Source organism: Hypanus sabinus, chromosome 13, assembly GCF_030144855.1.
Source record: "Hypanus sabinus isolate sHypSab1 chromosome 13, sHypSab1.hap1, whole genome shotgun sequence".
NCBI classification, from domain to species: Eukaryota; Metazoa; Chordata; class Chondrichthyes; order Myliobatiformes; family Dasyatidae; genus Hypanus; species Hypanus sabinus.
In genome coordinates, this window is record NC_082718.1 from 86,674,575 (window position 1) to 86,700,999 (window position 26,425).

At 36.0% G+C, this 26,425-nt stretch overlaps 1 protein-coding gene across 1 annotated transcript; it reads right to left on the minus strand.

The window, feature by feature from the left end:
* Positions 1-26,353, minus strand: LOC132404072 (RNA-binding protein EWS-like). The gene is made up of 17 exons (XM_059988071.1): positions 26,135-26,353; positions 23,038-23,074; positions 18,518-18,569; positions 18,269-18,392; positions 16,759-16,936; positions 15,887-16,051; positions 15,205-15,401; positions 9,096-9,276; positions 4,230-4,264; positions 3,590-3,625; positions 3,248-3,429; positions 3,043-3,172; positions 2,769-2,960; positions 2,354-2,474; positions 2,168-2,262; positions 1,686-1,908; positions 1-1,502 (listed from the first exon to the last, which is right to left on the minus strand). The coding sequence occupies exons 1-17, from the start codon at positions 26,145-26,147 to the stop codon at positions 1,463-1,465; spliced, it is 2,001 nt and encodes a 666-aa protein (XP_059844054.1). The 5' UTR covers positions 26,148-26,353; the 3' UTR covers positions 1-1,462.
* Positions 26,354-26,425: the final 72 nt, after the last annotated feature.

Here is a 26,425-nt window from a genome sequence, read left to right on the forward strand (position 1 = left end):
TCAGCCAAAAGAAAAGCTTTATTAATCAAGTTTAATCACTTAGAAAAATAACAGCAATACAGAACTCTAATGGTGTGTGGGGGTTTGAAATGGATCCAGACAATCAACTTTATATGTTGTGCCTAGACTACGTGTGGCAAGCATTATTCACAATCATAATGCACATCACCTTTATTATACAACATTCTGCAAGTGTAACTGTAAATTTCATAGGATTTTTAAGCAATAGTCAATAAATTGTTGTGAAAGGAGTATTTAAACAGTATGCCTATGCAGCTCAATCTTACAAATCTCAATGTTCCAATTGGCTGTTTACCATAACAAATTTTTTTTCAGATGTAATTTTAAATATACAATCCCCATTACAGCAGCCAGATCTTCAAATAGTGACTTATACCAATGACTGATGTGCACCATTTCTGACCAGAGTTAACCCACAGTTAAGTTTGCAACAGTTATCAAGCACTGGAATGTCAAATATTCATTGAAATGACAAGTTACCAGTCCATATCTACCACTGACAAGTTAATATTTGAGATAAGGTAACTAAAAATTGGTGTAGCTAGATTTAAAAGATAGAGAACAATTTGTCAAATCAGTCAGAATATGTCCACATCAATACTCAAGTCAAAGTAAACCTGAATGCTCAATCTCATTACTAGATTTAATAGGTCAAATGTACAAATACCTATTGTCAGCCAGACTGACCACTGAAAAGCAGCAATGTGTGTACAATTAACATGGCTAAAACGTGTTAATCACTGAAAAAAGTGACTGTTTACTCAGGTGACCTAAAGATGTGGGCACTCCACAACTCAAATAGGAAGTGTTTTCACATTATCTATTTTCCATAAGCATTTCATTTGCTGCTAAAGTCCATTAAAATAAAAAAACTCATTTTGAGGGGCCGGGGAAGTAAAGAAATATCCAGTGTACTTTTGTATTTTCTATAGCAATAACTGCATTTGGAATTTGCAAAGAGACTCGTGCAACATTTTTTTTAAACAGCTGTTGAACTTTTTAATGAAGCTGCAGAAGCTCATTTCAGTGTCAAACTTTGCAATTTGTGTATTTACTCTCAACACTGTGGAATGCTATTTCAAGCTACTTTCAGCAAAATTTCAGGAAGCCACACTAAACAGAGCGACTCAGCTTTTTATTGCAGTATCACCATAGTATAAACAGAACAAAAGCTATGCACTGTACATTTTTGTTTTGCATGCTCTTCAGGATCTCGTTCACATCATTACATTCACCTTGACAAAAGTAAAAATTAAGCAAAAAGTCACCCTAACATGAAATTTACTTCCTGACTTGGCTATATCCACTGAAAAACTAATACAATACCGAAATATTGCCGTAATGTTGTTGCAAACAACATTATAAATACGGAATTACAAATTTAAAACATTTTTAAAAAATATTTGTTGTAGTAAACAGAAAACCAGATGGGTCATCTACTTCAATATGGTCTCTCCCGACGGTCCTGGCGACGATCACCCCTAAGAAGAAGAAAGTCCATGAGCAATTGATAAAAATGTCTTAAGACAAGATGGACTTACAGGAAATTAAAGGTGTCCTTCTACTAGAGGGCAGTTTTGAAAGGAAACTGGTTGCATGTCAAATTAATTGCACATCTATGCAGAAAATATTCTAACAACAATGTTAAATACCAATTCACTTACTTCCTATCCAATTTTCCTGGTCCACCGCGTCCACCTCTGAAACCCATTAATTCTCCCATTGGGGGTCCTCCAAGCATTCCTCTTCCACCTCTAAAGCCACCTCGATCAGCACCACGGCCTCCTCGGAAGCCCCCACGGTGGTCTCCACCTCGTCCTCCCCTAAAACCCCCACGGTCCATACCACGGCCACCACGCATCATGGGGCCACCTCGACCACGATCACCTATGGAATTCAAATCAGTCCAAGACATACCTTAGAAGAATTTGGAAGTTTACATGTTCAATTCTAGGAGCAATATGCCTTTCACACAATCTATACAAAGTAGATGAAATCAATAGAATTCAAGTTATGATTTTTAAGTATTTCAAAAGCATATTTAAAAAATTGCCCAGAATCAACTGTTACAGCAAAAAGAGGACCAGAAATTGCCATTAATTGCAATATGGAATGAAAATAATTTATGACTGACAGATTAACTCACCTGGAGGGAATGGTGGTGGGAGAGGGCCATCTGGCTTTGGAGCCTTACACTGGTTACATTCAGTCCGCCAAGCAAAGTTAGAATTTCCACAAGTTCTACAAAATAAAAACATGCATTGTCTATCTACTTTTGCTACCAGAATCATCGAAAAAGACAAATAAAATGCTCAAACCAAGCTTGACATACGGGTTAGGACATCGCCAGTCACCAGCTCTTTGCTGTGTATTTCCCCCAGAAGGCCCACCACGGCCACGTGGGCCACCTCGGCCACCAAATCCTCCTCCGCCTCCGCCACGGCCCATAGGTCCTGAAATTAAAGACAGGGAACATACATACTTCAGGTAGCAGGAAAAATTCACAATATAATTTTCATGTTTTCTCCATAACTAACTTGATGGAGACAAAAGACCAGCATTATGAATCATGTCACAAATGATATAGGGTATGATATACCCTAATATAATCCAGACTAACACTCCTGCCCCCTAATACAGCAAATCAGTTCTAAAAAAAGGGACACAGAACCAAAAGGGTTAGCATAAATGTCAATGAAGTAAATTCACACCATTTGTCTAAAATAGAAAAGCAAAAATAGCATTACCTGGTCTGTAATGTAGATTCTCACCTCCTCCTCTAGGAAGCCCACCACCTCTACCATCACGGAGGGGAACATTACCTCGCATATTGTTAAAAGAGAGAGGTGGTGGCGGCTGCTGCAGCTGAGGTAAGGGCTGTGGCGGGGGCTTCTTTTTGGCCATAGTAACCTTGATTGGGTTTGCGTCAAATTCTTTGCCTAAAATTGGAAGGGAATGGAAATTATTGCAGCCGTGCAAATGAAGTCATACTTTATCATAGAAAAACTGATAAGGACCTACCATCAAACCATTCCACAGCAGCCTTTGCAGCAGGAGGGTCATCGTATGACACAGTAGCTTCACCTTTGGGTTTTCCAGTCTCTTTGTCAATGAATATGTTGATCATAGGCTGTCCAGTTCGTTTGTTGTTCTGCAAGAGTGCAAAAGTTATCAAACTGGAAAACCCATTAAAAACAATCTCTCAACAAAACACATCAACACAAACCTTTATAGCACCGGTTTGCTTGAAGAAATCCAAAAGTCTTTCTGGAGTTATATTTTCCCCCAAACCTTGCACATAAATAGTATCATTCTCCACACTGTCCTGTGGGGCTGAAGTCGCAGTCGAGGTTGGGGTTGGAACTGGAGCCGGAGCTGGTGGTGGTGGTGGAGGTTCAGCTGCTGTAACTGTGGAAAACATTAACCTCCAGTTAACAGAAAAATCATCATTGATCCTGTTTCATGAGTCAGGATTATGGACAATCTTTTACCTTAAGAATTGAGCATTACAAATATATCTTAAAAAAATGACCGAGCATAACTGTATGCTATCAATAAAAATCATTACCTGGTTCAGGCTCTGGAGTTTCTTCTACAGCTGGTACTGGATGGAGAGAAAAAGCAACAATGACATTACTTTGCATTCCACCAAACCACTACCTTTACACATCTAGATCTATAATTCCGGCACCTTTCTTTTTGGTTACTCATTCAACTGAGATGCACTGCAAATGCAAGACCATACCATATGAAAATATTCAGTAAAAATTTAAAACTAGTTTTACTTTTAAAAATTCCCCCACTTAATTTTCTAATAAGTGAACCATTCTGTATTTTATACCACCTCATTTGAGTGGTTTTTCACTTTCCATATACATCATTGTCATCATGAATTTGAAACCCATTTTAACGTAAACCCCTCTCTTAAGTGGTTACTCACTTCTATGTTTTCTAGTCATCACCAGCCTCAGGTAATTTGAAACCCATTTTTATTGGAAAACCCATCACTCAAATGATACATCCATATTCATCACTGTATCACATAATTTGAGACCCATTTTAAAGCAAACCCACGTTAATGCCGGCAGTTGACACAAGTGTTGAATTTTGTAGAGGTTATTTTTTTTTTACTATGCAAAAAGTCTTCCCCAAATCACAGACTGCAAACACAATGTATTTGACTAACCATTTTAATACTAAAAACTTACCACCAGGCTTACTGAAGCCACCCCGGTCGACACCGCTGCAGGGACAAATATGAAGAAATGAAGCATCCCTTATGCCAGTACCAGACGAGCCTAAGGCTCAAGGATGAAACTCGTGCCTCTTTAAAAGCACTGGCTAAGGCCTCTGAAGTTTCACCAGTTTTCATCTGCGAGTTTGCCTTTCTTCATAGTAGTTCTCCTAAATCTTTCGTACACCCTCAAAAACCATTTACACCTTCACTGTTTGACTTGCCAGTAACAGGGTCTCAACAACTAAAGTTGGTGCATGCAGTTTTTTTTAACAGAACTGTTAAGCAACCATTATACTAGTTTTACATTATTTTTTAAACTTCCAAATAAATTACATATTACTGTAAATAATAAATACCATGTTTACATTACAAGTGTACAATACCATGCTTTTATGTATTACTCCACTTGCATACACCATACACATTTTTTTGTCCATACATATGTAGAAAACGTGTCTAGTCCCACTTTTCAATATGCTGCCGGCTCAGTCAAAATAGTTTAAAGTATTGAAGTGTAAACAAGGCTCTCACTTTGTAACCTGTAGCATATAAATGCGACAAAGCATGTTAACATAGTTTCCATATTCAAGCATTTAAAAATAAATACTGTATTGGCATTATTAAAAACTACATTCTAATACTTACCTGCAAACAAGGGAGTGAAAGCAGTATCGTACTGCTTAGGCTCTGTACAGTTAAATTCTTCCAAAGAACACGTTTAAAATGGTAAACTCCTCACTTCCTGACTAAACACTTATAACTGTGACCATTTCCAAATCCAACAGGAAATACCCACCCAACCTTTAAATGAAACATGTACAAATTTCAACCCAATAAAAAGCTAACCCCTCAACACCCAACCATAGTTTTCTCCTACCGATTTAAATTTCTCCTACCAATTTAAATAAAGTCAGACAGATCTGCACTCATCTGTCCTGCTTAAACATTAGTCATAGTTCTACCCATAATTAAAAGTTTTTAAAAAAGAAACGTTTAAACCTATACCTAAACTGAAAATTTAAAATAGGGTCAATGGTGAGGAAATGATCCCGTCAACAGGACGACGAAAAACCTTATTCCAAAAGGGAAAATAGCATGATCAATTGCATGCTTTTTGTTAATACCTTGTAAAGTACCTAAAATACACAGCTAAATGGTCAATAAATTTATCACAAAACTAAATTCTAACTTAATGCTGGCCCAGCAGTATGAACTTCAAAATTCCATTGCAAAAAAAGGCAGAGCCTAATTGTAGTACTTCATTTTATATTGTCAATGATTGTCAACCTGTGCACCTCAACAAACTCCTTACAATCAAGTTACCATTAATTAGTACATTTTTCCACCCACTACATGATCTTAAGAAAATACATCGAGGGTTTCAGACCCCGAACCCAAGTTGCATTTAAAAAGCTGTAGGAACAGGTAACTGTACATCAATTGAACTATCAAGCATTCAAAGATTTAAATCCTGGGTAGGACTGTATAGGTCAGATTAATGATACCAATAGAAGATGGTTTTGAAATAGTGCTGATCAACTATTTGTGGATATTTAGTAAAAGCATAATTTTGTATCTTAGCTGTACGAATGAGAGCATTTTATTTGTTTAATTATTTTTATTTATTTAGTGATACTGCGCATGGTAGGCCCTTCTAGCCCTTTGAGCCATGCCATCTCAGGAACCCCATAATAACCCTAACCTAATAACTGGAAAATTTACAATGATTAATTAACCTACCCAGTATGTCTTTGGACTATCTGAGAAAACTGGAACACACAAGGAACACCCACACAGGCCAGAGAGAATATAGAGACTCCTTACAGAACAGCACCAGAATTGAGCTCTGAACCACCAAACACCTTGAGCTGTAACAGCTTCGCGCTAACAGCTATGCCACCGTGGTGCCCAATAATAATAATAAACTTGCTCTGAACTCAAAAACTAATCAAATGGATAATTTATGAAGGGAGAAAAATGTGAACAGTTTCACCCTATTTCAAGTCTTATTGGGTACAGACCACAAGTGCTGTGGACTTCACTGAAGTAACTACCTATGGCAGGGAAAACTGCTTAACCATGAAAGACTAACAGAGCAGAACCTCTTTTGCTCCATAAGTAACATTAACATGTTCCCAATGTGATACAGAGTGAAATCTCCGGCTGATTCCTCCTACCCCTCTCTGGTGCAGGCTAATTCTGCTTAGCCCAGAGATTTTTAGCTGCTTGCAGCTCAGCCACACACCATCCATCCATTTTTCCCATGAATGTTCTTTTAAAAACAGCCCAGTAGGTTATATTTAAATATCATGTTACCAACACTTCAAACTGGTCTGTTTTAAATACAGCATTGTCAGTACTGTCATTAATGACAAGCTAAGCTGTTTTGCCACATGCCCATCAGATGGATTTTTTAAAAAAAGGTGTTGCAATTAAACAGTGATTATTAATTTATTACACCAAGCTTCCCTTACTTGGAAGGATACCAAGACATATCCAATCGTGTCTTCATTAAAATGAATAGAAATGAGGAATTACAGGCACGTTCAGATCCAAGTTTAGATCTACTTCAAGTTTTTGTACCTTTGTACATAGAAAATAGGATACTTACCTTTGCTTTGAATGCTGTATTGGCAACTTGTGGATTCCCAATTATTACAATTTCATAGCACTTTAGCAGTTACAGTAAAACACAAAAATGTGTGTGGTGGGATGTAGCATAGATTTGAAATATTTACCCAATCCACTCAAGTGCCAAAACTGCATTTAATGAGGAGGCTAAGAGTCACTAGCATACCTCTTAGATGATAAACATACTAATGACCACCAGGTAGCATTAAGTTGCCAGGGTCAGTGGAATCAGAGTATCTGTACCCATCAAATGTAAATATGGAACTTCAATTCTCAGTAAGTGCTCTCAAGAAAAAAAAACACTAGTTTTTCTAATGATAGGAATAGCACAAGATTGTTTCAGAAAGGGAGATCAATTATCTATTGTGGGACAAGAGTCCATTAATATCAGTAGTTTTCTGATGCAGCATCCAAGTGGTCATTCTTCACACAAAGTTCAACAGCAATGTTTAACAGGTATTCAAGCAGTCTGATTGGTCCCAGATATTTACAACCCCTAGTCACAGTAGGGACACAGTAAAATAAACACTAGCCCAACATTCCCCGTCTACCCCAAGTAAATTAAGGCCAACTGTTCCTTTGATTGAAATTGGTCATTTACAAGGACTAGAGTTTGTAATGGCATGGCAGCACACACAGGGTACAAACACTCAACCCACAAGCAATTTAAAATAGCCCTTACGCACACATGGTGATAATAGCTTTCAACAAATTTGGCATTGGTAAACCACTACAATTGTTTCGGGACTTTAAAAAAAATGCTCATTTGAAGTTGCACAATGATTATACTCAAATTAGTCATTTTTGAACAAGGCGCCATTTAAAGTGATATTTGTTTAAAACCCTTACTGGCAAGTTCAAATTGAACACTAGAAAAATAACTCCTATTTTCCACTGACCCTGCCTATTACAAGGCATAACCCGATAATGCTTTCAGCTCCCTTGTTGATTAGTAAACAAGTACAATGGAGTCTTTAAACGCAATGACTATAGGGTTTCCATTGCCTCTATTTTTTTTTGGTAATTGTACAGGAATTACTTAAATTCAAGTAAATTAATGGATCACGTTATTCATATTTTTTTCAGAAATAAATATTGTAAGTACCAGGCAAATGGAAACCCCATCAACTTAAAATAGTCAAGTTAACTTCCAGATGTTGAAGTGAAACCTTTATCATATTCTCCTAAGTTATAGTGCAACAATTGTATTTCTGCATTTGGAGTGTTAGCAACAAAAATAAAACTGGCCACAAGGAGTCTAACTTTCAAAAATTGCTACATCGATTTTCAAATGAAGTAAGGCATATGCATAAAGCAAAGCCCACACCAACATAAAATAAATGCACGATTATTAAAAATGAATCCAGGCTCCAAATAATTACAAATTTATAAGATGTTCCACTTCACACCCCATAATTTTGCCACTGCAAAATATTTTAATTCTGGAAGTAGACGAAGGGACTATAATGCCCTTTCCAAAATACTAATGAGATTGATGTAGTGATGTTTGAGAGATACTCCAAAATATAAACACTGTAACAAAACACATTAATATTCTCACCTATGTGGTAGCAATATGTAAAGAGAAAGCGAAGGACAATTTAACACAACTTATCTCAGGATTAAAGGTTTCACCAGGAAGGCAATGTCATATTATGTGGAGTAAATACTATGTTTTAAGTTAACCTCCCTCAAATTTACGTAGTGTAGCACAACCAATTCAAATTAGATTCAAAGGTTTTAAAAATCCCAAATTTCATGTGCCAGATGAACAGAAAGCATCATCTCAAAGCACATCAAAATTACATGCAAAATAAATTTAGATAAACTATACATTATACAAGTGGAAATTAAGGTAAGCAAACTATTCCACAGAAGCGAGACATTGCCTTTGGAAAATTAGCAGGGCTGAAAACTGTAATCACTTAACATCCCAAATTCCCAGACAAATATTTTAATGGGCCATGGATTTAAAAAATTAAAATATATTAATTTAGATATAAAGTTTAAAAGCAAACTTCTTTTGGGGACATCTGGTTCCTGATAACTCCAATAGAGTTATTTGGGAAAATGGCCAGTTAAACCCAGAGGTTATTTTTGTTACAGTACTTTCAAATCAGCTAAATGCTTTCAGCCCTGTATTGTTAACTGTTACTCTGGGGTGATTTCTTGTATTAATCTCTCCAAAAGGAAGAGGTCATCTTACCCCATGCCACCTCGTCCACTCCGACCACCTCTACTGTAACTACTTCCTCTGCTTCCTTGATCATAGCTTCCACGACTTCTGCTACGGTTTTCAGAGCTACTGTTTGAGGTTCCGTAGCTACTCTGGTCTTGTCCATACCCACTCATGCTATTAGTAGATGGTTGCTCCTGCCTATAGGAACCTAGATAAGCATTTTGTTGGTTAATTTACTAGTATTAATCACATTTCAGGACAATAATTAGGAAATTTAGGAATGAGCATCAAGTTCACAAGGCACAACATGGGCATGGCCAACTCCATTACAACTGGCCTGGATTTTAACCCAAATAATTAAAAAAGTTTCAAAAATAAATTTATTGGGGGGACGTCACGTGATGACGTAGGATCGAGACGCTGGAACTCAGCCCTCCCGTAAAAAAGTTAATAAATTAATGTTTAAGTGAAGAAAAGTCAATCAATACTTTTTTAAGGTTACTCATAAACTACTCTGGATTGTTTTAAGCTATGCCTCATAAACAGAAGATGAAGAAAACTACTTCCGCGAAGACCGCTCAAGTTGGAACAGAATCAAGGCCTACTTCTACCGAAGAACCGCGGACTCAGGTACAACACACCACCGGTGAAACAGAACAGGAGACCGCGGCAGCATCGGCCATTTCTAAAGGAAAGGATCAACGAGAACTGCGCATGCGCAAAGGAACGAGCATGCTCAAACAAGTGCAACCAGAACTACAAAACCCAGCAACGAATGAAACCGACAGTGAAAGTGAGTCTGAGAGAGAGTCGGACTCTCTGGAAAAATCAGACGAAGATGGAGATGAAAGTTCCTCTGAAAATACAAAAAAGACTTTGAAGCAAATAATGCATAAATTAGAAAAATTAAATGCATTAAAAGTAATTAAAGAAAAAATGGAGGCTATGTTTGATAAAATGACAAACAGGAAAAAATGGAAAAGAAAATTACAGATTTGGAAGTCAAAGTGGAAGAAATGGATGGAAGAATGAAGAAGATGGAAGATGATAATGATGCCTGGACATCAGAAAGAAAACAACTCGTGGGAAAAACTGATAAGCTCGAAAATTTTAGTAGATGCAACAATATTAAAATTGTTGGACTTAAAGAAGGTACCGAAGGAGAAGACCCAATAAATTTTTTTCAAAAATGGATTCCTGAAAAATTGGAAATGGGAGAAGAAACTTCAATTGAGATTGAAAGGGTGCACAGAGCCTTAAGACCAAGATCTCAAGATGATCAAAATCCGCGATCAATTTTGATAAGATGTTTAAGATACCAGGATAAAGAAAAGATTTTGAAGGCGGCTGCCCAAGGTGCTAAAAGAAGAAAAGGTCCATTGATGATAGCAGAGAAACCAGTTCTTTTTTATCCTGATATAAGTTATAACCTTTTGAAGAGAAAGAAAGAATTCAATCCAGCTAAAAATGTTTTATGGAAAAAAGGATTTAAGTTTTTAATGCGTCACCCAGCAACACTGATAATTTTTTTGGAGGAGAGAAAAAGATTTTTTTCTGATTATCGAGAAGCGGAGGTGTTCGCACAAAAACTCCCATCTCTTCGCTAATTAAACGTAGAGACTTCTAAATGTAATGGTTAAAGATGAAGACAGAGATAGCGAATGGAACTGATGGACATTTAAGGATGATATAAGGGAGAAAAGTAAAATTTTAGAAATAATAACTGAGAATAGTATGTGTTTTTATATATATACTTTTTATGTTGCGGGGGGGCTGGGGAGCTTTGAATCGGTTACTACGGGATTCACGTGTGTAATCATGGCGACTGCCATGACCTGTACAATAGAGGGGGGTAATGTGTTTTTTTTCTTTCACAACATTAGTAGGGGGGTATTTTGTTTTTTTCTTTATTTTCAATTTTTCTTCTATTCTTTTGTCTAGATGATTGGTGGGGACACACATAGCAACATGGAGACTTCTAAAAAGATTTCCCAGGATGCAATGAAAGTTGAAAGATTAGGTATTATTATAGATTGGAGTAACATAATTAAAAATAATGACTAATCTATTGAATTTTTTAAGTTTTAATGTTAATGGGCTTAATGGACCAATAAAAAGAAAAAGAATTTTAACATATATTAAAAAAAATGAAAATAGATATAGCTTTCTTACAAGAAACTCATTTAACGGATATAGAACATCAGAAATTAAAAAGAGACTGGGTTGGAAATGTTATTGCAGCTTCATTTAACTCAAAGGCGAGAGGAGTTGCAATTTTGGTTAATAAAAATTTACCAATTAAAATACAAAATGTATTAACTGATTCGGCAGGAAGATATTTAATTATACATTGTCAAATTTTTTCAGAACTATGGACTCTTATATTTATGCACCAAATGAAAATGATGTAAAATTTATACAGGAGGTCTTTTTGAATTTGGCTAATGCACATGATAAAATATTAATAGGTGGAGATTTTAATTTTTGTTTAGATCCAGTTTTAGATAGATCAACAAAGGCTATTACAAAATCAAAAGTAGCAAAATTAACTCTATCATTGATGAAAGATTTAAATTTGATTGATATATGGAGAAGAATCAATCCAAAGAAAGGGATTATTCATTCTATTCAAATAGACATAAAACATACTCAAGGATAGATTTTTTCCTATTATCAACAAATACTCAAGATAGAGTGAAAAATGTGGCATATAAAGCAAGAATATTGCCTGATCACTCTCCTTTAATAATGACAATGATAATGATAGATAGAGGAATCAATTTATAGATGGAGATTTAATTTAATTCTACTAAAACATCAAGATTTTTGTGATTTTATGAAAAAACAGATTCAGTTCTTTTTAGATACAAATTGATGATGATAAATTTATATCGTGGGAAGCAATGAAAGCATATTTGAGAGGCCAGATAATAAGTTATACTTCTAAAATTAAGAAGGAATATATGATAGAAATAGAAAAGAGATTATAAAATTAGAAAAAGAATCTCAAAGAAATATGACAGAAGAAAAACTAAGACAACTTATTAATAAGAAGTTAAAATATAATACACTCCAGACATATCGAACAGAAAAAGCAATTATGGGAACTAAACAGAGATATTATGAACTAGGTGAAAGATCACATAAAGTTCTTGCATGGCAGTTAAAAACAGATCAGATTTCCAAAACAATAAATGCAATTCGAAAAAAAGTGAATGAAATTAATTATAAGTCTCTAGAAATTAGAGGCTTTTAAGAATTTTTATTCTGAGTTGTATAAGTCAGAATCAAAGAATGATGATGTTAAGATAGAATTTTTATCACAAATTACTCTTACAAAATTAAATAAAGAACAGAAGGGATTAGATACGCCTTTTACATTGAAGGAAGTTGAAGAAGCTTTGGGATCACTTCAAAGTAATAAATCTCCAGGAGAAGATGGTTTTCTACCTGAATTTTATAAAAAGTTTAAAGATTTATTAATTCCTCCTTTTATGGAGTTAATATATCAAGCGGAAAGAACGCATAAACTTCCAGAATCTTTTTCAACAGCTATTTTAATAGTATTGCCAAAAAAAGATAGAGACCTTTTAAAACCATCATATAGAACTATTTCTTTATTAAACACCGATTATAAAATAATAGCAAAAATCTTCTCTAATAGATTATCTAAATGCTTACCAAAATTAGTGCATATGGATCAAACAGGATTTATCAAAAATAGACAATCGGCAGATAATGTAACCCGGTTATTTAGTATAATCCATTTAGCGCAAAAGAGGGAGGAAATGAGTGTGGCAGTTGCTTTAGATGCAGAAAAAGCATTTGATAGATTGGAATGGGATTTTTTATTTAAGGTATTGGAAAAATATGGATTAGGAACATCATTTATAAAATGGATTAAAACCTTAAATACTAATCCCAAAGCTAAAGTAGTGACAAATGGTCAAATTTCAACATCATTTCAGTTAACAAGATCAACTAGGCAAGGTTGCCCATTATCACCTGCTTTGTTTGTGTTGGCAATAGAACCACTAGCTGAATTAATTAGAATGGACCCAGATATTAAGGGTTTCAGAGTTAATCAGGAAGAATACAAAATTAACTTATTTGCTGATGATGTTCTACTTTATTTAACAGATCCATTACATTCACTACGCAAATTATTTTATAGATTAGAAGAATATGGGAAAATATCGGGTTATAAAATAAATTGGGATAAAAGTGAAATTTTACCTCTTACTAAAGGAGATTATAATCAATGTCGATTAATAACTCAATTTAGATGGCCAGCAAATGGTATAAAATATTTAGGTATAAGAGTTGATAATGACATAAAAAACTTATACAAATTAAATTATTTACCACTTTTGAAAAAAATTCAGGAAGATCTTGATAAATGGATGGCATTAACAGTAACATTAGTAGGTAGAATAAATACTATAAAAATGAATACATTCCCTAGACTACAATATTTATTTCAATCATTACCAATACAATTACCCCAGAAGTTTTTTCAAGAGTTAAACAAATATGTGAGGAAATTTCTCTGGAAAGGTAAGATGTCAAGAATATCGTTGGAAAAATTGACATGGAAATTTGATCTAGGAGGATTACAACTTCCAAATTTTAAGAATTATTATAAAGCAAATCAACTTAGATTTATTGCATCTTTTTTCGAGAAAGATAAACCGGCATGGGTTAGAATAGAACTAGATAAAATAGGAGAAAACGTACCAGAAGATTTTATATATAAATGGGAATCTAAATGGATACGGGAAAAGAAAGAATCTCCTATATTAAAACATTTGATTGATTTATGGAATAAGATAAATGTTGATGATGAGACAAAAAAATCTTTATTAGCAAAGAGATCTTTAATTCAAAATAGACTTATTCCTTTCACAATGGACAATCAACTTTTATATAATTGGATTCAAAAAGGGATTAGATATATAGGGAATTGTTTTGAAGGAGGTATATTAATGTCATTTGATCAATTAAAGAATAAATATAAAATATCAAATAACACTTTATTTCGTTACTTTCAATTAAGGGCTTATTTAAGAGAAAAATTAGGTCAAACAATGTTATTGCCGAAACCTAATGAAATAGAAATTTTAATTCAAAAAGGAAATATTAAAAAATTTATATCTTGTATGTATAATTTGATTCAAAAACAGGCAATTAAACAAGGAATCCATAAGTCAAGACAAAAATGGGAAAGTGATTTGAATATTAAAATTGAAGAAACAAATTGGTCAAGACTATGTCTTGATAGTATGACAAATACAATAAATGTTCGGTTAAGATTAGTGCAGTATAATTTTCTACATCAATTATATATTACACCACAAAAAATAAACTAAATCCAAACTTATCGGATCAGTGTTTCCGATGTAACCAGGAAACTGGTACCTTTTTACATTCTACATGGTCTTGTTCTAAAATTCAACCTTTTTGGACAAATTTAAGACTTTTACTGGAACAAATTACAGGAACACAATTTCCACATAATCCAATATTACTCTTATTAGGTGATATTGAAGGGATAAAACCAAAACTCAAACTAAATAAATACCAGAAAGAATTTATAAAAATTGCACTGGCAGTAGCCAAAAAAGCTATTGCAGTTACTTGGAAATCGGATACATATTTAAGTATAGACTCTTGGAAGAAAGAAATCTATGGTTGTATTCCATTAGAAAAAATTACTTATAATTTAAGAGATAAATATGAAATATTTCTGAAAATTTGGAGCCCTTATTTACAAAAGACAGGATTAAATCTATAGATGCTCTGAAGATGAAACAATTGGTCATTTGGGGAAAGAAATAAATATACATATTAAAGTTTTTACGAATTCCATGGAGCATGTGGAGATCTTCCAACAACCAATCTTTCTTTCTTTCTTTTTTTTTCTCTTTCTCTTTTTTTTTCTATAGGGCAGTTAGGGGGGAGGGGGGAAGGGTTATATACATTTTTTTTTCATACTTCATTTTGTAATTACTTAAAAATGCAATAAAAAATGTTTTCAAAAAAAAATTATTCTATTATTAGCTCCTTTGTTGCCTGTTACTGTTTAATTTCAAAGTGACTACCCTATTTTACCAAAACATACAAAAGTCAAACTTACTGTACTGGCTTTGTTGGCTATAGTCTGTTTGCTGTCCATAGCTAGACTGCTGACCAAACCCTGTAGGTGGTTGCTGTTGGCTGTATCCTCCAGTTGGGGGTGGTGGTGGTGCATAGCTACTCCCCTGTTGTCCATAACTTGCCTGCTGGCTGTAAGAGCTCTGATCATAGGCAGTTGGCTGAGTGGTGCTACTGTAACTATTAAAAAAACATGATGGCAGGTGGTTTGATAGTCGAAGGTCACAGATTGAAAATAAAGTTAACACAATTTGTTTTCAAGGGGTTAAAATATGGAAGACAACTTAAAAACATTATCATTGAAATAATAGAAAAATGTATTTGAAGGATTTTAAGAAACAATTTCATATGACAGAAAGATTTAAAACATACAAAATAATGCCCTGAAATATATCCTCTGAAGAATGCAAAATTTTCCCTCTCAATGACTTAAGTTACTGCCCAAATGCAGTTAAAAAAACATATTGGGAGAGAAAAAAATTCCTGTTTTAAGGCACTAAACCATTTATTATACATTTTTTTCCAACAATGTGACATCCTCTCCCTTCTTAAATATGACAGTTCGGCATCTGATGTCAACCTTCAAAACATTTCCCCAAATCCTTTCTCTATGATGATGTTGGAAAATCCAATTCCTCACATCACATCAGAAATGAAACAATTACCTTGTAGGAGGAAAAGATGGGGGAGCACTGGGAGGTTGAAGAGGATAAGTTCCATGAACACTCATTTGAGGGTATCCATAATTCGTCTGGCTGTATCCTACATTAGATTGAGCATAACCAGTACTTGGTTGGCTGTAATCATCTTGCTTGGTTGTATCTTGTGCTCTGAAATGAGTCAGCAATTATAAATTACATACAAAGTTACTATTGACTCAGGGCAGACAAGAGTGGTGTTTAGAGATAAAGAGCAAAAATGGTATATGTTAGAGGAAATTAAAGAGAGAAAATATACAGAAGTTTGTATTTTGATAGAACATTTTTAAAATCTAACTGGATTTGCAATATCTAACAAAACTGGACTTACAATAAATTTACTCAATTGTCCTGGCCTCCAACTTGTCAAATTTTCTAAAAATTATTAACTATGATTCCTGCTTGTGGGCAAACACTTGGGTAGTTTTCCTTAGCAGTAATGAAGCTGTTCAAATCATAAGGAGCACATAAATGCAAATTTCTCAACATTACCTTTTCTAGGACAAATTTGGATACTGAATAAGTAACAATAATATCTTATCCAAAGTAACTGAAATCAATGTGCGCTAGGAAAAGTCTACATTGCTCTATTCCCCCACCCAAAATTAAATATAGCCGAAATAAGTTATCCAGACCATGATTCATTTAAATAATTCAATACTTATTCACCCCAAATTAAAATAAGAATATGGTTTTAAGCAATTCCAGCGAAAATGAGTCATGCATAATTTGCTGGCACAGTATGTACAGACTCCCTTGGTGAATAACTCCAGGTTTTTTTAAAATATAAAAACCTTTCTCACCCCTTCCCTGCAACCTATAAAATAATTGACTTATACCTAGTTGGGGCAACCGTTGTTGCTGTGTGTTGCCCATATGCAGCATAAGTGGGTTGCTGACCATAGGTTGGCTGTTGACCGTACGTAGCTTGGGGAGTACCAGTGCTGTCATATCCAGTTGTACTGTAAGCCTGCACAGGCTGGCTATAAGCCTGAGGTGCAATTGGTGCGCTATAACCTATTGAAAAGAAAAATGTACCAACAGTTCTACAATAGTTTTATATGCAGACATAATTCAAAATATTGCTAATTGCTCATGCTCACTAGAATGAGCACCAGACCCATCAACTAGTGTCTTTTGATTAAAAAAAATGCCTTAGTGCTTCACTGGCCCAAAATTAAGGATAAATTAGGAAATGTTTTACCAATAATCTTAAAAATGGAGAGGCTTAGGAATTAAATGCTGTAATACCAGACTCACACTACTGAAATCGATGAGATGATATACAAGCTTGGAAGCAGGAAGAAACAGCATTTTCAATTTGGTATTCTACTTGTATCTCCCAGTATTTCAAAGCCATTACAAAAATGCCCAATGCAGCTGAAATTTTAATATGTCACTTCCCCCCACAGAGAGCTTACAATTGATCTGATAGCAAAGTTGTTACCCCAATATCTTTGCATGCATGAGTCGGAGATGCTCTGAAATTGGAACTTCAGCACATGGCCCACTTTGCAACATAATAGTCTCAGAAAAGAGAGCTCAAATGCATTTTACTCTCATGCCTACTTCATTTTCTGATAACAAGCAGGAAATGAACATATTTAATGGAGATTTTTTCAGCCGTCAGTACACTTCTAATTAAAGTCAATTTTGCAATAGCAAGGAGGCCAAAAGAACTTCCCATCGACGTTAAGTGAACCAATTTTTTCAAATTCAAAACACATTGCCACACCTTTCTACCTCAGTGTAATGTAGTCGATGCAATTAACCTTTTAATTAATGCATTTTAATTCAGGCAATGTTTAGAAACATAACCTTTCATGATAACACCTCAAAAGGATAAATTCTGGTCACTCCTAAACTTTAATCAGTCACCACTAGAATACGATTTGTATAATGGGCGAAATGAAGATTTACTAGTTGTACTTTCTGACACTGAGAAATACCCAGGTGGTAAACTGTGCCTTTCCAAACAGCTGTCACTTGTGCGGGTCTTGGACCTGTACATATATATAGCAAAGGACAGTATAAATTTCATGATTGGCTGAATGCCAGCCAATCTAAAAATTAAAATTTCAAGGGCAAATTATTTCCCTGTTGCATAAAGGACAGCCTATTCACAATATTGAGCATGCATGACAAATCAGTTAACTTTACATTGAAGTTTCAAATGTTTGATGTAAAACGCCAACAAAATATGAACCATGCAACAACCAGGCATTCTAACCTGCACTTGTCCCTTCTACCCAAGAAAGCACAACAGACAGCAAAACAAAAAGAAGTTAAGAATTAATCATAGAATTTAGATGAAAATTTAAAAAAAAATTAACAGAATTTAACCCTTACCAGTCTGGGGTTGCCCATATGCAGTGGCATATGCTGTCTGCCCATATGCTGCAGTTGTTTGTGCTTGAGTATATGTTGTATCAGTAGGCTGAGTATAGGCTCCATAACTCTGCTGTGCATATGCCTATTTGAATTCAAGTTATAAAAGAATACACAAAAAGCTAAAGTTCAATGAAATTCAACGAATTATCAATATTCTTAAAACTTCAAAATTAACATACAATATCACAAAAAAAGCCAAAATCTTACTTGGGTTGTCTGTCCATATGCTTGAGTAGGCTGAGCTGCATAGGTTCCATACCTGCAAAGAATTACAGTGTGTTCACATTGCTTAAAAGATACAAGAGTCTCAGACCCCTTTTGTCAAAGTTGGCAAACAGAGGAAACAAGTTGCTCTGAATTGAAGACAGGGAAGGGATTGATAGGTAAAGAGACTTGCTTACATGCAACCAGGTTTGTAGTCACCAGACGAGAACAAGTTGAAGTGACATCCCCAGGCTACACAGCAGTTGAATTCCTAGAAAGCTGCTAGCATTCAGTATTTGAAACAAGGCAGATGAGCTTACTGCGCAGTTAAAAATTGGCAGGTGTAGCATTGGGCAGAGTTGCAGGTTGAAAGAAAAGCAAATAGGCAGAGGGTGTTAAAAATGAAATAAAACCCTTAGCAAGAAGTGATTCAAGATCAGAAACAGAGGGTCCTTATGAGTGGAGTTAAACTGCAAGGATAAGATGACCTTGATGGATCTTATACAAGCCTCTGAATAGTTGTCACAATGTAGGGTACAAATTAGAACAGGGGTCAGAAAAGGTAATGTTACAGTGGTCATGGAGGACTTCAATGTGCACGCAGACTGGAAATCCATGTTGGCACTGGATCCCTAAGAGAAGGAATATCTACTAGATTACTTTGTAAAACAGCATATGGTTGAGCCCACTAGAGAAAGTTTGTGCAATGAACCAGAATTGATAAGAGAAGTAAAGGAACCCTTCAAGGCAGTGATTATATGATAGAATTCATCCTTCAGTTTGAGGGAGAAGCAAAAAAAAATCAGACACGTCGGCATTAATAGAGACACAAAAGGGACTGGCCAAAGTTGATTGGAAGGGACCCTAATCAGGGGACATGGTAGAACAGCAGTGGCATGATCCCAAAGAAGCAGCAGCATTGTAGAGAGGATGAGGCAACAGTGGCTGACAAGGGAAGTCAAACAGCATAAAAGCAATAGAGGGCTTTCTTTTTTGCAAAATTGTAAGGAATCAGAGGATTGGAAAACTTTTAAAAAGCAACAGGTGAAGGAAGATAAAATATGAAGGTAAGAAAGCCAATAACAGAGTATACAAATATTTTTCAGGTACAAGAGTTAAATTGGGCATTGCAATGGGGAACAAATGAATGGCCAAAGAACTGAAAGAGTATTTTGTAGATTTCACAGTGGAAGCCACTAGCAACATATCAAAAATTCAAGCTGGGAGCACAAGTGAGTGTAGCCACCATTACTGGAAGGTGCTTGGGAAGCTGAAAGGTCGATAGGATGAAGTCACCTGGACCACAGGGTTCTGAAAGAGGTAGATGATATTGGGGAGGTAGAGTAACCTTTCAATAATCACTAGTCAGGAATGGCACCACAAGACTGGAAAACAGCAAATGTCACTCCACCCTTTAAGGGATGGAGGCAAAAGACAGGAAATTATAGACCAGTAAAAATGACTTCAGTGGTCAGTATTATTAAGGATGAGACTTCAGGACACTTGGATTACATGATAAAATTGATAGAAGTCAGCATAATATCTGTAAAGAGAGATCTTGTCTGACAAATGTGTCAAGTTCAAGACAAGAGAGATGTTGAGTCAGTAAAGGTTATATACTTGGATTTTTAGAAGGCCTTAACAAGGTGCCACACAAGGCTTGAAAACAGAAGTCCAAGGTATGAAAGCAAAGATACTAGCATGGATAGAAGTTAAAGGGGGCCCTTTCTGACTTTTTGCAGTTCAGCTTGGTCTGCTACTTTGTGTGTTATATGCTAATGATCTGATGACAGGACTGATGGCCAAGTTTCCAGTTGATACAGATGGAAGGGCAGTTAGCGCTGAGGAAACAAATCTGCAGAAGCACTTGGGCAAGTTGGGAAAATGGGCAAAGAAGTGGCAGATGGAACATAGTGTAGGGAAGTGTATGGTCACGCACGTTGGTAGAAGGAATAGATATTCTAATTGACTAATGGGAAGATAATTCAGAAAATGGAAGTGCAGAGGGACTTCAGGAGTTCTAGTTCAGAATTCCCTAAAGAGTAACCTTTAGGTCAAGTTGGTAGCAAGGAAGAAAAAAAGTCAGCATTCATTTCAGATGACTTGATTATAGAAACAAGGTGTAACACTGAGGTTACACAAGTTGCTGGTCAGACCATATTTGGAACACTGCAAGCAGTTTTGGGTCCCATATCTAAGGAAGGATATACTGGTGTTGGTGAGGTTCCAGAGGTGGTTTGCAAGAATGATAGGATTAATGTTTGAGGAGCCGTTCATTAGTTCTGGGCCCTGTACTTGCTGAAATTTAGGACACTGGATTTCATTGAAACCTAGTGAGTACTGTTGGGCTTGGATAGAGTGCGCGCGGACCGGAGGGAACAGGCTCAGAATAAAATAACATCCTTTTCAAACGGAGATGAGAAAGAATTTCTTTATCCAAAGGGTGGTGAATCCACAGATTTTCTTTCCGCATAATGTGGACACCAAGTCACTGGGTATGTTTAAAGTAGAAGTAGGGAGGTTCTTGATTAGTAAGGGTGTCAAATGTTACATGTAGAAATAGGAAAATAAATTAGCAATGACTGAACAGAGAAGTATACCTAATGGGACAATTCCCCCCCCCGCCACATTTTGTTAATTTAGTTATTCTTATCCTCACAAAGTTAACATTTAGTGATTTATGAATTCTGCAAAGGCAAATTTCCATTACCTAAACTGTACACTGAAAATTAAACCAAATTAACCAAAAGATACAAAATGCACAACATCCCCAATCAATTAATGGAGAGAAAGTGAGGCAAGTAAAAGTTCTTTCCACATCCTTGCACTGCTCATCTACTTTTGTTTCTTTGTCTATTCTCTCTTCAAATGTGCTCTTCTCATGGCTTTGTTCCATTCCTACTGAAAAGCTTAAATTTACCCACCAGCTGACTTATCCACACAGCAGTACTGGTCTCACCTACAGATTCCATTCATCCCATTCACACTGTAACATTCTCTGCAACTCAACATTAAACCACCTCTTTCCTAAGTGTATCAGAAAGTGCCAATTTAACAACTTGTCCAAAATGACTACTTCTGATACACTGATTAAACGAACTACAAGCAGACCTACACAATTTAATTAATACATAAACTATTCTGCAAAAAGATAATCTAGCTGAACCTAAGAAACTGGGAAGATGTGTTTAAAAACAAGGCAAAAACTAAAAACCCTCAACAATTTATGAGGCATTCAGCACCTAGGGTCTGCTCCCAATTAACTTGCACCCAAATACAGTTTCTTACATAAATTCAACTTTTGATCTGGAAGTAGAGGAGGAATTTTTGCATATTTCAAGCAGATGACCACAACAACAATCAAGTTGGCACTGCAATAAGAATTGCTATACAGAATTTGTATGCATGTACCAAATGGAAATTCATCCATCCCAGATCTGATCATCACTGAAGGATGTCACTTCAAAAATGTACACTGCATGTAAAAGTTATAGTTATTCAAAACAACAGCATACCTTTTACATTTAGTATACACGAATGGCTGACTTTATCCACATTTTAACAAGAGATCAACTGTCTTGGTGAAAAGGTCCAAGGAGGCCCTATTGATAGATTAGATAAATGATATATAGAAATATAGCTTCTTATCGCATAGCCTCACTTACGTAGGTTAAATCCTCTAGTGTTGCAATGGCCTAGTTAAAGCTAGATGAAATATTAAGAGTCCATCTAACCAGATAAAGCCATACAAACCAAACGGTGCTCACAAGTTAGCTGGTATCAGCAATTATTTTGTACTCTTCCGAAAAATTGGGGACAAGCAATGTCCATGACAAGAACATCATCAGTCATGAAGCACATGGAATACAAGCACCCGATTCCCCAAGCTACCAAAATATTAGAGATTAGCTGCTTTACCCAGATCTACACTCCATCATTAGTTTTTAAAAAATGCACCCCCACCTATTCTTTAAGGGAATGCTGAAAGTAATTAATGGCACTACAAGCAGTTTACTTGTTTTTTCAAACCTCAGTCACATGTAAAAGTGAAACTGAATTCAAATGATACAATTTACAATAATATTTACAATGGATTTTGACTTCGTTTAGAGGGGATACACAAAACATTTAGAGAGGCTTAACAGTGTTCGAAAATGGAACAGTATGGAGTATCAATACGAGTAATGGTGTGAATTAGACAAAGTACTCAACTCCAAAACTACAAGAAAATAATTCGGAATATATGAAAGAAAACAGACAATGAATTCTGACATCTGGAAAACTGAGAAATTTCATTGCCACCCACCCATTACTATCCAGACGAGAGCTTGTATCTGAAATATTAAGAACTTCAGTTTGTCCTAATAATTACAAAGCAATCTGTATCTATTTCAATTTTTAAATTAGAAAATACAAGTCATTACTTGAGTACTTGAAACCAGACTGATTTTCAAAGACATGACAACCAATTAAATTTCTGATATGAAATATAAAATTTTTTTAAGTCCATCAGATGCACTTACCCTTGCTGTGCAGCAGCTTGAGTATAGGTACTATAATCTAAAAGGAAAAACAAAGTAAAATAGATTTTACAAAAAAAAACAATTTAATAATAGATGATGAATCTGCTAACATGCTTGTAGTCTAGGTAATATAATTTAAATCTTTGTGATACAGCTGAGCATTCTTAGTCAACCCCTGGATGGTGCAGCAATACTGAAATACACAAGTACCCTTACCCAGGGGATGAGGTGCCATGTACAAAATGTGACACAATATGGTCTGAAATGCAAAAAAGAACAAGCATTTTGCAAATAGTTTATTTTCATAGAGGTTAAAGATCCCCAAACATAATAATAAGTGAAACAACTATTTTGGAAAAGTCTGGGGGTTGGTTTCTGGACAGCGATTACTCTTGCATCATTCTAATACAAGGGACTGAGATTCATCAAATGCAAATACTACTAAAGATCAGGTTAAAATGTTAAGAAAATGTTAAGAATGCAAGTCAGGCAGTATTTGTGGAAAAAGTTTGTAGCATGTGCAATTCCTCCCCCACAACCTTGCGCAACAGAAACATGGCAATTGAAAAAGCTAGTTTTCCTATAAAAAATTCACTACTGTGGACAAAGGGACAGCATCACAACCCATAATCAAGGCCTGCATCTGGAAGCTCGGTTATCAGTTTATTCCCAAAATTACTTAGTAATTTTCTGTAGCTATGGTGAATATCAATGAAAGCAAACATGCAATTCAATCAAGCTTAATTCCTTATTTAAAAATGTGGCAAAAAAGATGGAACACTTCCATCTTCAAACAAATGAGTATTTTAGAATTGTTCATATTTAAGAAAATGGTTTCACTTTATCAGTTTTAGCATCTCTCAGTGCTCACAATTGTAGGCATTTGAATGTTGCAAGAGAAAAAGGTCAGCAAAAGTACATCATCAATGTTGCAATGTATGTGATAACTGAAGCCCTAAATCAATTGTTTCAGAAATAAATGTATTGTAAATGCTATGTCTGCAATTCTTAGCTCTTCCTCCCACACTGAAGGAAAAGGTTAAGACATACAAAAGTAAACAAACTTGCATAAATCAGTATCTTCTCCATTCAGTTTTTATTTTTTTTACTTTGCTGGGGAAATAAAAACTTTAATCCAGCAGGTTTGTGGGATCTAATGAATAATAAAGCCCCCAAAATTTGAACGTTTCTCTTTCTAAAGACAATGCCAAGTCTTTCCAAATTTTGCTATTTCTATCCATAAAACACAAATTTCTCACTAGACCAAGACAGTAAGGTCAACTGGTTTACTAACTATATCAAATATTCTCAAAATGCCCACATCTAGGGCAAGCAATTACTTTTAAATATAGTGGTTACCTCCTTCTGACTAATCTGTCATTCAATTTCAGTCAAGTAGGAGACTCCTGTTTGGTGTCACCTTTCACATCATTTATATTAACAAAAAGCCATTCCAAGTGCCAATACTGAAATTTGAATTGCCAATCATTATTAACACCATAAGGAGAGGTGTGTGAAAATGTAAAAACACTCTATAATAAAAATAGAGGCATATGACAAGAGTTCAAGCTACATTAGGTCAAAGAATTTTAGCGAAGTGACAGCTACCGACGGTTCTCCATACCACCCTGTTACTAGCATAGTATAAAATTAATCTTTCTCACAGTAAAAACTTTTGTTTATACTTTTCACACAATAACATTTGAGACACGATATTGATCAAATTTATACTGATCAGCTCCACTGGACTCTGAGATTAAAAAAAATGAAAAGGCTCCAGTGGTGGAGAACCCTTGAAGTGCCAGCCCAAAGAAATAAGGCATGCTACACTTTTCACACATTTCAGGCAATATTAGATTGACAAATTTTATACTGATCATATGTGATAGGCTCTGAGATTTTTAAAAATAAGGTTCCACAACGATGGAGAAACTGCACAAAGGGAAAACTCAAGTTTCAGACTACAGGAATTGTGTGGATTTTTTAAGGAAAATAAAATTTAATTATTTTGTAAAAGCACAGTTAATATTATCTTAGAAATTATTAGCTTATCACGAGATGTTAGGAACCCAGTGCTAAATTTTCACCGGAGTTCAGTGACTTCAACGGAAGAACGAAAACACCCTTGCTCATTTAAGAACATGATCCTCAATAATTTAACAAATTTGGGACGTCTAAAACACCACACCAAAAACGAAAAAAAAAACTAACATTGCAAAAGGTTAGCATTTCAGTAACCTAGCTGCCTTTCAAACTTTTGTTATATCTCGCCTTCCTACGAAGAAAAATTAATTTTTGACCAATTAACGACTCCAGTTTGGCAAACCGCTGTCGCATACGGAACCACTACTATCTTTGAAATAAAGGCCGAAATAAAACACAACTTCTTAAACTGTGTGTGTATTTTCAAAATGGGGTACTTTAAAAAGTTGAAAATCTACACCAACATAATTTAAAATGAGAATATATAGGACACTGTTTCAACCTTAAAATATTTCCAAGGAAACTATTTTGACCGTAGTTACAAACTGATATCTTTTAATAATTGAAATCAGGTCGTTGGCCAATCTGATTCCTCTACCCCCTCCCCCCACCAGGCCTCAAAGCCGATAGGTAACATTTAAAAAAACACTTCCCCTTCGTCTGGAAACTCGGCGACGGCGCAGCCCAAGGGCAAGGAGCCGGCCGCTGGGGAAGTGAGATGGCGGCTCGTGTGTGCGAGGGGAGCCAGCCGGGCCCGAAGGCTTTATGGCGCAGTTTGCACTGACGGGCGGGCCAGTGGAGGGAGAGTTTGTGGTTGTGCCTTGACGACGGCGGGGTGGGGGGGGGGGGAGGGGAGTCCCAACGGCCGCCCGCCCGTTTCTCCTCCTCCTCCAGCAACACGCGATGGGGCCTGGCCCCAGCATAAAACCGCGGCCCTTGACACACACATACAATAAAACCTCCACAGTCGCCGGTAAATCCGATTCAAAGCTCGGCAAAAAAACCAGTAGGCAAGCGCGGGGGCGACTCGAGGGACCGACTGCCGCCGACCGGGACTGCGGATGGCGGCCGCGCGTTTGAATCCGAGCCCAACAGTTGGGAGACTCGCTCTTACCCGTCGACGCCATCTTCTCCGACCTCTGACTGCCGCAACGCGCCTGCGCGGACACTCGACGGACTCGACCACCGATTTGGCGCCTTGCGCAACTCGATCCGGAATGGCCCAACGATAATAGTCACACACACCCTAAAAAATCCTTCTCCTCAGGTCACCAGGGTCCCGAGTGCCTCTAACGTGAAAAATACTCCAGTACGTAAAACCACAATATATAGGAACAACCGTTGAACCCCCCCCCCCCCGCCCTGCCGATTCGCGGACGAGGTTTACGAGAATGGTCACGTTAAG